General features: G+C 44.2%; 1 protein-coding gene across 1 annotated transcript in view; it reads right to left on the bottom strand.

Moving 5' to 3' along the window:
* Positions 1-2,101: 2,101 nt before the first annotated feature.
* The window catches only part of LOC122042844 (mitochondrial fission 1 protein A-like), a 30,170-nt gene continuing 16,949 nt past the window's right edge, over positions 2,102-15,322 (bottom strand). Inside the window, exons 3-6 of the mRNA XM_042603178.1 lie at positions 10,399-10,439; positions 6,524-6,541; positions 2,586-2,689; positions 2,102-2,113 (exon numbers count right to left, since the gene is read on the bottom strand). Of these exons, the coding sequence (XP_042459112.1) occupies positions 2,102-2,113; positions 2,586-2,689; positions 6,524-6,541; positions 10,399-10,439 (175 nt within the window). The remainder of the gene's footprint in view (positions 2,114-2,585; positions 2,690-6,523; positions 6,542-10,398; positions 10,440-15,322) is intronic.

Here is a 15,322-nt window from a genome sequence, read left to right as displayed (position 1 = left end):
TGATATCATAATTTAATAGAACTACGATGCTAAATGGATATATGAAATGATATCAGAAATGCAGGTGTAACTTTTCATTTATAGATGGACTATCTATTTGAAGGAGTGGCTTTGATACCAAAATCATAAAACAAGCCCAACTTAGCTGTTAGAATGCAATCAACATAGAAGATCTTTACCAAAAATTATGATTATTGGAGATTCATTTGAACTTGCATAGATACACTGAATTAAATTGACTTTCAGAAGCTCAATAGGTGACAGATTTGAGTCTAGTGGAATGTGAACCAAGTTACACATTTTCTGCATTCTGACAATCTTTCACTGAGATAATAAGCAAATTGACTCGAACAAGATTTATCATTTCACCTTTCTTTGCTAAAATCATGGAAAGAAAGGTATATCAGCTTAGCAAAGTGTTGATTAGTATTTAGTCTTCAGCAATATGGGAAAGATGAACTTACATAACACAATTAACTTAGTAGATTTTTACATGTTTTTGGTATTAACTGAAGATTTTGAGTCTTATGATGGCATTCCAGTCTTGAGACAGTTTTTCTCTTCTCTTTTTGCATTTCACATATTCTACCCTTGCTATTGTTCATAATGCCATCCTCAGAATTTCTTCGACCATGAATGGCTCCGTGGTTTTGATCCGACAAGCCTAACACTCTATCCAAGAGATCCCTTCAATGTTTAAAGCATTGATTTTTCTTCCACAATCAAAATCACCCATAGAAATTCTCAAGACAAGTTTTTAGCATATATATATATATATATATATATATATATATATATATATATATATAAAATTAGGTGCATGAGCGTCACCCGACTAATCCAAAGTAAACAACCTTCCCTCTGATTTACCTACCAAGTAAATCGGGAGCTTCTAAGATATTTGTCCTATTTGAGAATCAAATCTGGTTCTCTTATTGTTCCTCTAGGTGCTTTACTCTGATTCTATCTTTATATTTAGAACATAGTTCTATATCATGAATAGTCAAATAGTTAATTGTCAAAGATTTCTCTCTTTGTACTCCATAGATGCTTACGTCATTACTGGAAGTGGTATTTTTGTCCATAGCATTGATATTTATCTCTAATCCATTCAATTTAAAACACAATTCTAGTACTCCACGAACTGAAGAAAGATGGGTATATGTCTAGCCTACTGTTCAATAACACCATGGGAATTAGCGCCTTCCTTGAAACTTACACATAAGATCCATCAAATAATCACAAGCATCAATAAACAAAACTAAAGCACATAATTTAAGATATTACATTCTAATAGTCATATTATACTGGTTCTTTGTTTACATTGCAAAGGAGTAAGTATGGTAGTAGCTGGACTAAGCACTATTCTTCACTACAATAACCTAATTCATTTCAACAGAGCCCAGATAGGTTTTCCTTGAGAACCGATTTCTCCTATCTGGTTAAGTTTAAATCAGGTGTGACCTATTATAACTAAAACTAAAGAAGTACCTTATATTTTTTAGGTCCACTACATATTGATTAAGCTGTGACCAAACTCACATTCTACGTGAAATGTGTTGGCCATACATAGGGGTGTAGTATAATTCTGGAATCCATGATCTAAATAAAGAAGAGAATGCAAAAGGTGAATTTTAAACAAATGAGACAAAATAAACACAACTAAAGTAGGTAATACATGCATATCTTAAGTTAATGCTCCAAAACTTGTGGATCCATCATTAGAAAAGCAAACAAATAGGTTCTAGGCAAGTTGCTGCCAAGATTGTCATTTCCTAAAAAAGAGTGTTGATTCAATAGACTACTGTCGAAACCTACATTTTTAGATATTAGAATATATTTTGTCGATGTAACTTATAGCTTAACTGCTTAAGTCAGTGTACATGCTATCAAGAGAAAATGCAGCTTGAGGAAGGCAACAAAACTAATGAATAAATCCGTCCGACTATGCAGATAGCACTGCATGCCCTGTAGGAAAGAAAATTGACTACGGGAGGTGTTTTTAACAATTGCAAAGACTCAAATTAAACCATTGTTTGACCTTATATTAGTCGAATTATAAGAATTAACTTAAACTAACAAAAGTGAACCATTTCAATTTTCAGAATTCTACCTAAAAATACATAAACACTGCAAAACCAACAGAAAATAAGGTGACAAAGAAATATGATATAGACTTTCTGAAACTCTATTTAAATCCAATTGAACCTGATGTCATGTAATAGACATGATTTTCATTAATTGATAGGTAAAGAAACAATAAAAGAAAAGGAACGCCCACTGCGTGGAGCAATGCCAGATGAAGATCATGAAGAAATTAAAGAAATTGGCAATATACCCTTCATAATTAAATGGAACTTAGAAGGAAAGCATCTAGGATGATTTCCATTGACCAATAATAATGAACTTAAGAAAATAATAACAAATTGACGTCAAGAAACTGGTTTCTTAAGGTGTAAGGTCCATAGAAGATTAGTAGATCAGAATGATGATGTTTATAAAACCAATTAAATGGAGGCACCATAAGATGTTGTCCAAACAACTAGTAGGATCAAAACTATGAAATAACAGTATAAACAATGTACCTTTAAACATTGTTCCAAGAGATGACGACTTCTTGAGTAGTCTCCGTTTCTGTAAAACCCAACAGACAACAAATAAAGTTTCTCCCTGGTTTGCAGTGGACTACCTGCATTATCCAATGAGGGATCAATAGACAGGAAAAAAGTTGAGACCACGGTTGAAAATGTGAATGGAATAAAGAGGTGGAGACGAAGAGACTCTATTGAGTATGAATTGTTAGTCTCACATTAGAAGTCTCTTGGCTTTATTGTTGGTTTAAATTATGACACATGCATTAATATTGTAAACGTATGCATGGGGAGAGACTCTCACATGCGTGGGTGCGCAGGGGTGGGTACAAATCCAGGGTTCGGATTGTATTGAACCAAGGTTGACTTATGTGCAAGTATGACCTGCGCACGTCGAATGCCAGACTGGTCGAGGCAAGATTTGTCCAAGTGAATAAACCAACGTTTTGCCACCGAATCTCTTTTTGCTACCTGCTCAAGAGAGTAATGGAAGCATTAATATGAAATTAATGGTGATTCTGTAATGTCTCGACATTAATTGTGACATTAAACTCATTAACGATGACTTCGTAACGTCTCAGTATTAATGGCGGCATTAAACTTATTAATAATGATTCCGTAATGTCTAGACATTAATGAAAACATTAAACTCATTAATAGCGACATTAAATCCAGTATTAAATGACCAGAATTTGGTCATTCATTGCAGGCAAGGTGAGTACTCCTATATAAAGAGGTTAGATCTTGAGTAAAGGATAGAGAGTAGCGGAAGATAAGCGAAAGAGAGAGTAAGAGGAAGAGCAGGAAGCAAACCTCTGTCCACCCGTGTTCTCCCACAAAATCTCCCTCAGTTGTTATCCGGATATCTGAACAATTCGTGATAGCACTCAGGTGCATTCTCAGTTCTCTACGAACAACTAGTGCTTGCTTGCGTGTGTAATTTTGCCGTTATATCCTAGGAAATAGACGATCTGTGAGAACCTCGAAGCATAGCCGGAGGTGGGGCAAATTTGTTTCAAGGAAACTACGCTGAGCATAGGCCTCGGTATCTTACTCAACGAATTCCCTTCCCGACTCGGCGATTAACTCCCGATTCTGCTACACACTGCATCAACTCTGCAACACGGACCACCGGAAGCTTGGCAGAACCAGCCCCGCTGACAGCCTGAGATTATCTGCTCAGGTCATCTCAATTGATAAGTTAGAATTGATTTTGTGTAATTTCAATTCAGTAATTTTTCAAATATCTCCGGCAACATATTGTCCAACAATCTTGAAACAAACTTCGTTTTGTTGAGATGGCCATAGAATAAAGTGTTGAGGTGCAATAGACTCAACACATGAAGGCCTCTGCCCCGATTAGAACTGTGACAATCAACCATGTGGAAAGGCCATAGAAGTTCACTAGATTGAATTTCAAGAGATGGCAGCGAAGATACTCTTCTACTTGGTCACGCTCAATCTGACTTGATTCTTGACCGAGGACCCTCCCAAGCGTGCTAAGGATGCTGATGCGCAAACCATCAGCATAGTGGAGGCATGGACTCACTCTGAGTTCTTTTGCAAAAACTACATCCTCAACTGCCTTGCCGACTCACTGTACGTTGTGTATAGCATGAAGAGAACAGTTGAGGAGTTGTGGGAGTCTCTGGACAAGAAGTATAAGATGGAGGATACAGAGGTAAGAAGTCCATCGTGGGTCGATTCCTAGACTCCAAGATGGCTGAATCCAAGATGGTGATCAGCTAATTCCAGGAGCTTCAAGTAATTTTGCACGAGATCCACTCAAAAGGAATGGTTCCGAGTGAAATCTTCCAGGTGACTGCTATCATTGAAAAGTTGCCTCTCGACTTGAAGGACTTTAAGAACTACTTGAAGCACAAGAGGAAGGAGATGAACGTGGAAGAACTCGTGGTTAGACTTCGAATTGAAGAAGACAACAAGAGTTCGGAAAGGAAATCAGTCAAAACTCGAAACGAAAGAATCGAACTCTAAAGAAGATGATGAATGCTCTTCTATTGAGCTCTAGACTGCCATAGTTCATATGGGGGAAGCTGTGTTAACAGCTAATTACCTTCTAAATAAGATACTCCGAAATAAAATAGATAAGTGCCCTTATGAATTGTGGAATGAAAGACAACCATCCTACAAACATTTACGAGTGTGGGGATATTTTGCCAAAGTTTTGGTGCCTGATCTGAAAAGAATTAAGATAGGACCAAAGAGAGTTGATTGCATATTTATTGAATATGCACATAACATCAGTACGCATCAATTTTTGAGTATGAGTCACAAATACCGGATATACATAAGAACTTGATAATAGAATCGAAAAATGACTCGTTCTTTGAGCATGTGTTTCCGTATAAGACTCGAGAGAAAGCTAGCTCCTCAAAACGGGCATATAAACACAAGGTGAAGATGATGATCAGGAACCAATCGAGGTTGAGCTTAAATGGAGCAAAAGAGCTTGGGTAGAAAAATCCTACAGATCAGATTTTACCACTTTCATGTTAGAAAGTGAGCCCCCTGCAGTTACTCAGAAGCAGTAAGCTCTTCTGATAAACCTCACTGGAGAGAGATAATTGCATCTGAGATAGAATCTATCTTGCAAACTCATACTTGGAAACTTGTGGATCTTCCTCCGGGAAGTAAACTACTAGACTGCAAGTGAATCTTCAAGAAGAAAATAAAGTCAGATGATACAATTGATAAGTATAAGGCCAGATTGGTAATCAACGGATACCGACAACAAGAAGGCCTTGATTATTTTGATACGTATTTTTCGATGTCAAGAATAACTTCCATTAGAGTATTGTTGGTTATAACTTGTTCTTAATTAGTCTCATTATGTGGACAAGATTCTTGAAAAATTCACCAAGGGTGATACTGCGTTGACACGAACGCTAATAGATACGAGTCAACATCTATCAAAAAATCGAGAAGAAAATATCTCTCAGATAGTGTACTCTCAAGTGATTGAAAGTCTGATGTACCTGATGAGTTGTACACGGCTAGACTTGGCCTACATAGTAAGTAAATTGAGTAGATACACTAGTGATGCGGTGATGATGAGGGGCCCCGCCTCGCTACCATGGTGGAGGTCAATGGAAGTCAAAGTCAAGATGGTCAATGGACGGATGGGCTTGGCCGGTCGGGAAGGACATATTCCGACCATAGGTTAAGCACCGATCCGCCGTCTCCGACATGAAGTAAATCGAACCAACGCTCAGGGGAACGCGTAAAAGCTAAGCCGAGCGGGATAGCTGCTCGGCTAGATAGCAAACGACACGGACCGAGGGCTTTCAACCGAGCGACTCTCCCGCTCAACGCGACAGTGGGCTTCCGCCGAGGGGCCATCCCGCTCGGCCCAACAAACAGACAACATTTGGACAGGGGACTTTCAGCCGAGCGGCCACTCCGTTCGCCCAAGTAACAGACATAGCAGGGTATCCTTCGACATCCTTTTGGGAGTTAGTGTCGCCAACGGGCGACATGGTCAGACAGAGAATCGTACGGTAGAAACTTCCACTGTCACTTCAGAGATATGCTCGGCCTGTTAAGGTACTGTGTCAGAGACACTTTACTGACATGTCTCTTCAGGGTAAACTTGGGATAGCGTGCCCGCTTTGAGAAGCGTGCACACACGCTACAGAAGCCCTATATAAAGGGGGGTCCAGACATCGGCGGAGGTATGTTTTTCTTGCGATTTCTACTGTTGCGCTGTAGTCCTATTTGCTTCTTGCTTCGGCAGAGACTGACTTAAGCGTCGGAGGGCAATCGCCGTGGACCCCTTCCCTGGCTCGGCACTGACGTTGCTTGTGTTGCAGGCGGGAGAGAAGTCCACCGAAGGTCAACGAGAGCACCACGTCCCTTGCATCCGTCTCTTCGACTTTCGGACAAGATCAACTAGTAATCCTGTTGTTGAGCACTGGAAAGGGATAACGAGAGTACTAAAGTACTTGAAGTATACTCGTGAATATGAATTGCACTATACGAGATATCCTATTGTGATCAAAGAATACAGCGATGCGAGTTGGATTTCTGACATAAAAGACTTTATGTCTACGAGTGGATATGTATTTACTCTGGAAGGTACAACCATTTCCTAGAAATTTTCTAAGTAAACTGTAATAATCAGATCCACGATGAAACCTAAGTTTGTATCTCTTGACAAATGTGGTGAAGAGACTGAAAGGTTACGACAATTCTTAGAAAATATTCCGAGATGACTGAACCGGTGTCGGCAATTTGCATACATTGTGATAGTCTATCAGTAATTGGTCGGGCACAGAGTCATCTGTATAATGGTAAGTCTAGGCATATACGTCGTAGCATAATACTATTAGACAACTACTCTCAATGGGAGTTATTAATAGATCGGATGCGAGCGATAGAGGGGGGGTGAATATCGCGCTTTAAAACTTTTCTTTATCTTTTAAAAACAGAGTCGTGCACAGCGGAAAGTAAAAGAATAGACAAGTCTATTTACTTCGTTTAGAGCCTAGCTCGACTCCTACTCGAAGGCCTGCGGTCTTCGACCACACCGATGGGTAAAACACTAAAATCCTTCTTTCCGAAATCTTCGGAAAGAAGCAGATCGTACAAGTACAATGAAATAAGATAGTAACACTCCTACTATCTTATTTTAATTTAAGTGCAATATGAAAATAAATATACCGACAATCGTATGCGTAGGATGTAGCTTGGTCGGTACTTCCGGACGAAGTGACTTGCTGAGCTGTTGAAGATGTGTAGCACAATCCGTACGTGAAGAAGAGCTTTTTAGATGATCAAAAGAGTTATTCTGGCCTCAGACTTCGAGCCTCATTTTATAGGTGTAATGGAGGTTCGGTCGACCGATCCCTCTGTTCGGTCGACCGAACCAGCTCCCATCCTTTCCTGGCTGGAGTCTGACGCTGGCTCGATCTCTGACATTAACTGATCTTTAATGGTTCGGTCGATCGATCCCGTTGTTCGGTCGACCGATCAACTTCCTTCCCTGTTCGTCTTGATTCACCGAGATCAACATTCAATGCACCATTAATGCTGATTGGTTCGGTCGACCGATCCGCTTCTTTTCCTTTTGCTGCTGATCGGTGCTGATGAACTGGCTGTGCTGAGTCATCATGGTTCAGTCGACCGATCAAGCTTTGACCGGACTGTACTCTGTTTTGGTCTGAACTGATACCTGCTTTGAGTTAACCTGGTTCGGTCGACCGATCCTCCTGTTCGGTCGACCGATCGGGTTGATCCTGCAAAACAGTGTTAGATAATAAATCTGCAAAACAGAGATTAGCACAGTAATATTATAATGCATGAGTAGTATAAAAGACAGTAGAACTGTCTTGATCTCAACTTGAAAACCTTTCCGGTTTCTTCAGTTGGATCAGCGACCTTAGGTTGTTCCTTTCAGGAACCCGACCTCATTGTCGCTCCTCCAGTTGTTTACCTCAACTTACCTGCCAAACATGGTCCTCCAAACATGTTTGGACTGTTCCTGCTTAGTGTCTGATCGCCCGATCCACTAAGACTTTTCCTGCAATACTACATTAGCCAACAACAATAATAGTAATACATAATACAATGGTAAACCTAAACCTAGATTTATCGAGATCTACTGGTCCGGTCGACCGCGCGCGGTCGACTGAAAACCATTCGAACAACCTTGCTTGGAGTTCACTCCTCCAAGACTTCTCATTACCTAAGGTTACGACCCCCTAGGGTTTTCTCAACCTGGCTTCACTCACCAGGACCTAAGGTTACCACCCCCTAGGATTTTCTCAACTTGGCTTCACTCACCAGGACCTAAGGTTACCTCCCCCTAGGATTTTCTCCACTTGGCTTCACTCACCAAGACTCAGTATTCGGCTACCCAGGGATCAAGTCCTCCAGACCTATCCACCTGGCTTCCACGATATACCAAGATTTTTCCCCTTGCCTAGCCTACAATTAGGACTTCCCTTGATCAAGTTCCATACTTAAGCATACTTAAATATATTTGTCTGATATTAAAACCTTGGAGGTCGATTGCACCAACAGTTATCACTGCGTGAAGTTAAAGGATAACCTAGCAGATCCGCTAACAAAATAGTTAAATCGAGAGTCAGTTACAAGCTCATGACGAGGAATGAGTTTGATGTCATTGTCAGCGATCTGTGCAGAGGACACCCAATCTATGCTGACTGGAGATCCCAAGAACTAGATTTAAAGGGACAACCAATTTGCACTAACTAGACACACTATGAGGGATAACCCAATAAAACAGTGACCAGACCAAGATAAGCCTATGAGCTTTTAATGATTAAGAAGAGTAAATGACTACTCTCGAGGGATCACCTATGCGAGAAACAAGTGGGGCCGCTTCGAAGAGAATTGGAGGCACAATTCTTAGAGCTTCTCATAGAACCAAGCATATTCATGGCCAAGAACGAACACACTCATGAGAACTGAGTTATATTAGGGAGAGTCTTAGGTGAGATTTATCAATACTTACACAGACGGCAGAAAGTTCAAGGACATCATGTCTATTGTCAGCTAGTATGCAAACAGATCTTTACAAGGAAAAGTTCAAAGGGTAAAACCTACCTATCATATACTTGACTCAACTGCTGAATGTTATCACATACCCTGTATTTCATTCATGTAGGGGATTGTTAGAAATGTGAATGGAATAAAGAAGTGGAGACGAAGAGACTCTATTGTGCATGGATTGTTAGTCCCACATTAGAAGTCTCTTGGTTTTATTGTTAGTTTAAATTATGGCACATGCATTGATGTTGTAAACATATGCATGAGGAGAGACTCTCTCACACATGGGTGCAAGCAAATCCAAGGCCTGGATTGTACTGAACCAAGGTTGACTCGTGTGCGAGCACGACCTGTACATGTCAAATGTCAGACCGGTCAAGGCAAGATTTGCCCAAGAGAATAAACCAACATTTTGCACTGAATCTCTTTTTGCTACCTACTCAAGAGGGTAATGGATGCATTAATATGAAATTAATGGTAATTCCATAACGTCTCGATATTAATGACGACATTAAATCCATTAACGGTGACTTCGTAACATCTCGGCATTAATGACAACATTAAACCTATTAATAATAATTCCATAACATCTCGGTATTAATGAAGACATTAAACCCATTAATGACGACATTAAACCAATATTAAATGACCATAATTTGGTTATTAATTGCAGGCAAGGTGAGGACTCCTATATAAGGAGACTGGATCTTGAGTAAAGGATAAAGAGTAGCGGAAGATAAGCAAAAGAGAGACTGAGAGGAAGAGCAAGAAGCGAACTTCTGTCCACTTGTGTTAAAAAAAACTCTCTCAGTTGTGCATCTGCATTCGTCCGGCTCAACAATTCGTGATAGCACTTGAGTGCATTCTTAGTTCACCACGAACTACCAGTGCTTGGTTGCTTGTGTGGTTTTGTCGTTGTATCCTGGGAAACAGACGACCCGAGAGAACCTCTAAATACAGCCGGAGATAGGGCGAATCTGTTTCAAGGAAATTATGCTGAGCGCAGGCCTCGGTATCTTACTCAGTGAATTCCCTTCCCGACTCGATGATTGACTCTTGATTCAGCTACGCATCGCTTCAACTCCGCAACTCAGACCACCGGAAGCTTAGCAGAGTCAGCTCCGCTGGTAGCCTGAGATTATCCGCTCATGTCATCTCAACAAATAAGTTAGAATTGATTGTGTATTTTCCCTATCTTCTGCAATAAATTGTCCAACAACCACCACACAATTCTATACAAAATTAATAATAAAATAAATAATAAAAACTTTGAGATCTTCGAGCATGGCAATTCCACGATTCACATCTTCCGGGTGCCTGGAATGTAACGCCCGTCCCTCCTGCTAGTAGGGCGGGGTTACTTTACTTAACCATTACTATTGCGGAAACATACATGCATATTAAAATTTCTTTCGAAAGTAAAACAATAGAATTATCCTGAAGTCATGCGGGACAATAACATAATACACTTAATTCATGTCAACATAACAAAATAACATAAGCAGGTCTTTTTATTTATCTTAGCCGAGCCACCACCACACACATCTCCTTGCCTCTCCTGCAGCTCCCCTAGGTCATCCATTCTTTGCCTTTATCTGTGGTACAAGGAAAGTAAGCTATAAGCACACAAGCTTAGTAAGATCCTTTCCTACTCACAAAATCCATATATCAAGCATAAACACATAAACATATAATCATGGAAATATGATCATCTAACATCATATGGTGAATACATAGCATCATAACATATTATCTCATAAAGAACATCATGCTATGTCCTATCATAAATCATCATGTCATATAAATCATAAGAGCATAGCATGTCATATCATAAATCATAAAGAACATCATGCTATTATCATATCATAAATCATCATGTCACATAAATCATAAGAGCATAGCATGTCATATCATAAATCATAAAGAACATCATACTATATTGATCCGGCGGTAAGAATGGGGGACCCACCTTCTGAAGGGTCCCAACCTAAGGACGGATGGAAGGCTGGCCAAGCGGGTAATGGTCCGAGCGGAGCTAGAGATAACCCATCCATGGACTTGGGTTTCCGACGCCAAGGCAAGAAGATCGAAGGGCCGAGCGGAAGTCCGCTCGGCTGGGACCGAAGGGCCGATCGGGTGGTCCGTTCGGCCAGGATAGGGGCGAGGGTACAAAGGTGGCCGAGCGGCCTATGCGCTCGGCTCGGGTTATGGGATATCAGCAGAAGCATGTCTGATGATTAGGCCGTACACAAGATCACACGATGGAGGATCTTGCCGTCACATCATGGGAAGGTTGATACAGTAGCAGTATGGCCTCATAGACGTCTTCCTGACAGATCCATATCTGGGCATGGCCCTTCTGACAGACCCATACCTGGGCATGGTCAAAGGCGGGTGGTTGCTTTGACTGGCGCGCCCAGGCTTCTTCGAGAGGTCTATATAAGGTCTCCATTTCTTCACCGGAGGTATATGAAAAATCTTCATCTTGAGGCCACCTATTCGTTATTCCTCGCCTGACTTGAGCGTCGGAGGGCCGTCGCCGGGACACCCCTCCCGGCTCGGTTTTGCTGCAGGTTCGCCGGAGCGCTCGAGGATCCAGCAGGGAGCGCCACGTGCCCAGTGTCCGTTGACTCCTGGTTCGGACAGGATCAAATTGGCGCCGTCTGTGGGAACGCACCTGCATCCGAACAAGAACGATGGACGAGGCTGGACGACAACACACGGTGGCGCTTTCGACGGAAGAACTCGAAGCTCTAGTCGAGATAAGGGCCGCCAAACTTGTGGAACAAAAACAGAAAGCAGCGGCCGAACGGCCGGAGCAACAAGCAACATCTGCGTCGGGCGGCCGAGCGGAAGCACCTCAGGCCACCGTCGCATTCCACCGGGCCTTATTTCGCACCCCTGAAGCCGTACCAGCTCGGAGAGATAGAGACTCTTCTTCAGACGAAATGCCAAGGCGGGATGACAGGAAGGGAAAAGCTGACACATCTCCCGAGCCGATCAATCGCCAATTTCGGAGGCTATTCTACGAGACCCCTACCCAAGCATTACGCATCCGACGATCGCTGAGTATAATGGAACAACACCGGATGATCATCCGGGTAAGTTTGATAACACTACACTCCATCAATATACGGATGGAGTAAAGTGCCGCCTTCCTTACAACCCTCTCGGGATCGGGCAACGGTGGTTTCGAGGTTGCCTGACGGATCCATCACTAGCTCAAGGACTCGAACGCCTTCCTCCACCATTTCGCTAGCAGCCGTCGAAAACAAGTGTCAGCTTGTTCGCCATCAAACAAGAGCCGAGAGAATCGCTTGAGCTTACATTCAGCGGTTCAACCAAGTGGCGATGGATATCCCAACAGCCACATCGGAGACGATGATGAATGCCTTCACGCAAGGCCTTGTAGATGGGGACTTCTTCCGCTCACTCAAAGCCGCCCGAGATTATGATCACATGCTGCATGGGCCAACGAATACATAAATGTGGAAGAAGCGCAAGCCGCTGGAAAAAGGAAACTCTAACCGAGCGGGCACTGCTCAGCCGAGCGGAAACAGCATGCCGCTCATCAGCCACCCAGAGGACCGAGGGCCGAAGCAATCGATCCCCACGCCAGGTCGCACGTACAAGAAGTGGCTGCCGCTCGGCCCAAGCCAAAGAAGAGGTGGACCCTATGTTCTGCTCCTTCCACCGGATCGACACGCACAACACGAGGGATTGTCGAAGTCTTCCCTTCGTGGCTAATCCGTTCCGGAAAGCCGAACGACGGTCTCCTCCCATCGACGGAAGACAAAGGACCCGTGAAGCCGACGGACCCGCACCGAAGGCGACATCAACAAACACCGATCGGCACCGATCTCCAAGACAGGAGAATCGCCGGGCGTCCAGAGAACGGTCACGACCGTCCGCTGGGAAGAGGAAAACAGGAGCAATACTTCGGGGAGAGATCAACGTCATTGCTGGCGGGCCAACCGGAGGAGACTCCAACCGGGCCAGAAAGGCGGGCGTTCGGCAACTACAGATGCAAGTGGACCGGAAATCACTTTCGGCCCGGAGACTTGGAAGGAGTAGAAGTGCCCCACGACGACGCCCTGCTCATTAAAGCGTAATAGCAAATTATACTATTTACCGCCTATTTGTTGACCCAGGAGCTCGGTCAACATCATATTCAAGAAGGCGTCGATCACCGCAAAATTGATCGTGCTACGGCGTCATAAGGGCCACCGAATCTGGCGTCCTCGAAGAGCTTACAGCGGACCCGAGGTTATTTCGTGAGCGGGCTCGATGGCCGATCGCAGACAAGAATATTCCTCGGACGGAATCGGAGGGTAGTCTTGATGGTAGGGTGGCCGGGCGCTTCATCGCCGCCGATGCGAGACTCCCTATGGTGGAAGCCAACCGACGAAGCGGTTCGGAGGAGAGCCGAGGGCGCGGTCGTGAAGTTATCGATTGGCGCTGTGGTTCCCCTCTTGGGTCGGAAGGTCGATCTTCGACGTTCAACCTCAATGGTGGATCTCAACTCGAACGCCCGGGGCCGAGGCAGATCCGCCTCAACCTCCGTTGAGCGGATGGGACAGCTGCTTGGGCGATGCGCCCCTCCCTCCTCGCATCCGCCGGCGGTCGGGATGAGTCCTCGGAGCTCTTTTTTCAGAGCCGCTCATCCACGACTTCAATTTCAGGTTAGCGGTAGCCTTGAGCACATGACTTCACCGCACAAAAGAAATTAAAATTAATTAGACAAAAAAGACCAAGGGAGTAAAGGGTCCTTACTCATGCGGAAGGGGAGATTTGCCGAGCGGGAGACAATCCGAAAATATACAACACCCCTTTGAGCAGCAACTGGTCGATCTTGTATCGCTGACCGGACAACCAGTTCGCCGCATGAAGATAGGCTGGGTTGCTTCGAACTTGCCAAGCTCGGATGAGTCGGCACAGTGGTCCGCCATCTGGTTCGGAATCTGGCCGCTCGGGAAGTCGGATGTAAAAGAAAAACTCTTTCCGGTGTTTGTTGGAGGTCGGCATATTATCGAAAAATTTAAAGCCTATTCTACTTTGGAAAATAAAAGTGTCCGGCTCGGATTGTTTGGGGTAGAAGAAGAAGTGGAATATTTTGGGGTCAAGAGGACGACCACCCCGCTCAGCAGCCTAAAGGAGTTCGGCACAAGTTGGCCGAGCGGGATGCGAAAATAGTTACAAACCTCTAAAATAAAAGGATGGGTAGGAAATCTAAGGCCGCCGGAATTGGTCTAAAAAGAAACAGATGGTCGGTCAGTCGGGTCGGCGATAACTATTTCATGGTTATCGGGAATCCCATACGTCCGAACTAGGCGCCGAGCACCCTCCTCATCAAACCGACTCTCCATGGCCACATACCAGGGACCGTGAACGCTGGTGGCGGGTTCAGAGGAACTTGCCATCTCGGAGAGGCAAGAGGACAGCAAGAAATCGAAAGAAGGGGAGCGAAAGAGGCGAAATGAGCAGGGAAAACCTAGTAAGTGAAGGAAGAAGACTCACTGAGGAGGAAACGGGCAAAAGTGGGACTGGATCGCCGAAGGCTACAGCGGCAGAGGAGGCAGAAGGAGGAAGCACGAGCGAGCGTGCGGCGGAGGAGGAGAACTGAGACTTTATACAGCCGGGGCCCGTCGGCCTCCGCCGTCCGATCCAGGTCACGAAGGACAAGGACGCCATCGGGCCGTCCATTTCAAACGGGGGGCGTCCCATCGTAAGTGACGCCGCCGCCACGCAATGGTCGACACGTGGCGCCCTGTCATCGAGCGCAATTAATGCGCCCATACCGCGCACGCTTCGCCTTAATGAAAAAGATTGCACGATTTCCGGAAAGATTTAGACAAGCAAACACCCATGTTGAGCGACAAGACAACCAAAACGAAGAGCCGAGCGGCTGAATTTGGCAGAAGGGCCGAACGGCCCCATGGATATTATAAGCTACAGAAAGACGGCGACCGCCCGCTCGGACACATATGGTCGACCAGTCGGTCGGACTCACTTCCTCCTTCGACTAGACTTGGAGGGAAGGCAAGTGATCCGGCGGTAAGAATGGGGGGCCCACCTTCTGAAGGGTCCCAACCTAAGGACGGATGGAAGGCTGGCCAAGCGGGTAATGGTCCGAGCGGAGCTAGAAATAACCCATCCATGGGCTTGGGTTTCCGACGCCAAGGCAAGAAGATCGAAGGGTC

Source organism: Zingiber officinale, chromosome 1B (assembly GCF_018446385.1).
Source record: "Zingiber officinale cultivar Zhangliang chromosome 1B, Zo_v1.1, whole genome shotgun sequence".
Lineage (NCBI taxonomy): Eukaryota > Viridiplantae > Streptophyta > Magnoliopsida > Zingiberales > Zingiberaceae > Zingiber > Zingiber officinale.
Note: the sequence above shows the minus strand (reverse complement) of the source record. Positions and strands in the feature narration are given on the sequence as shown.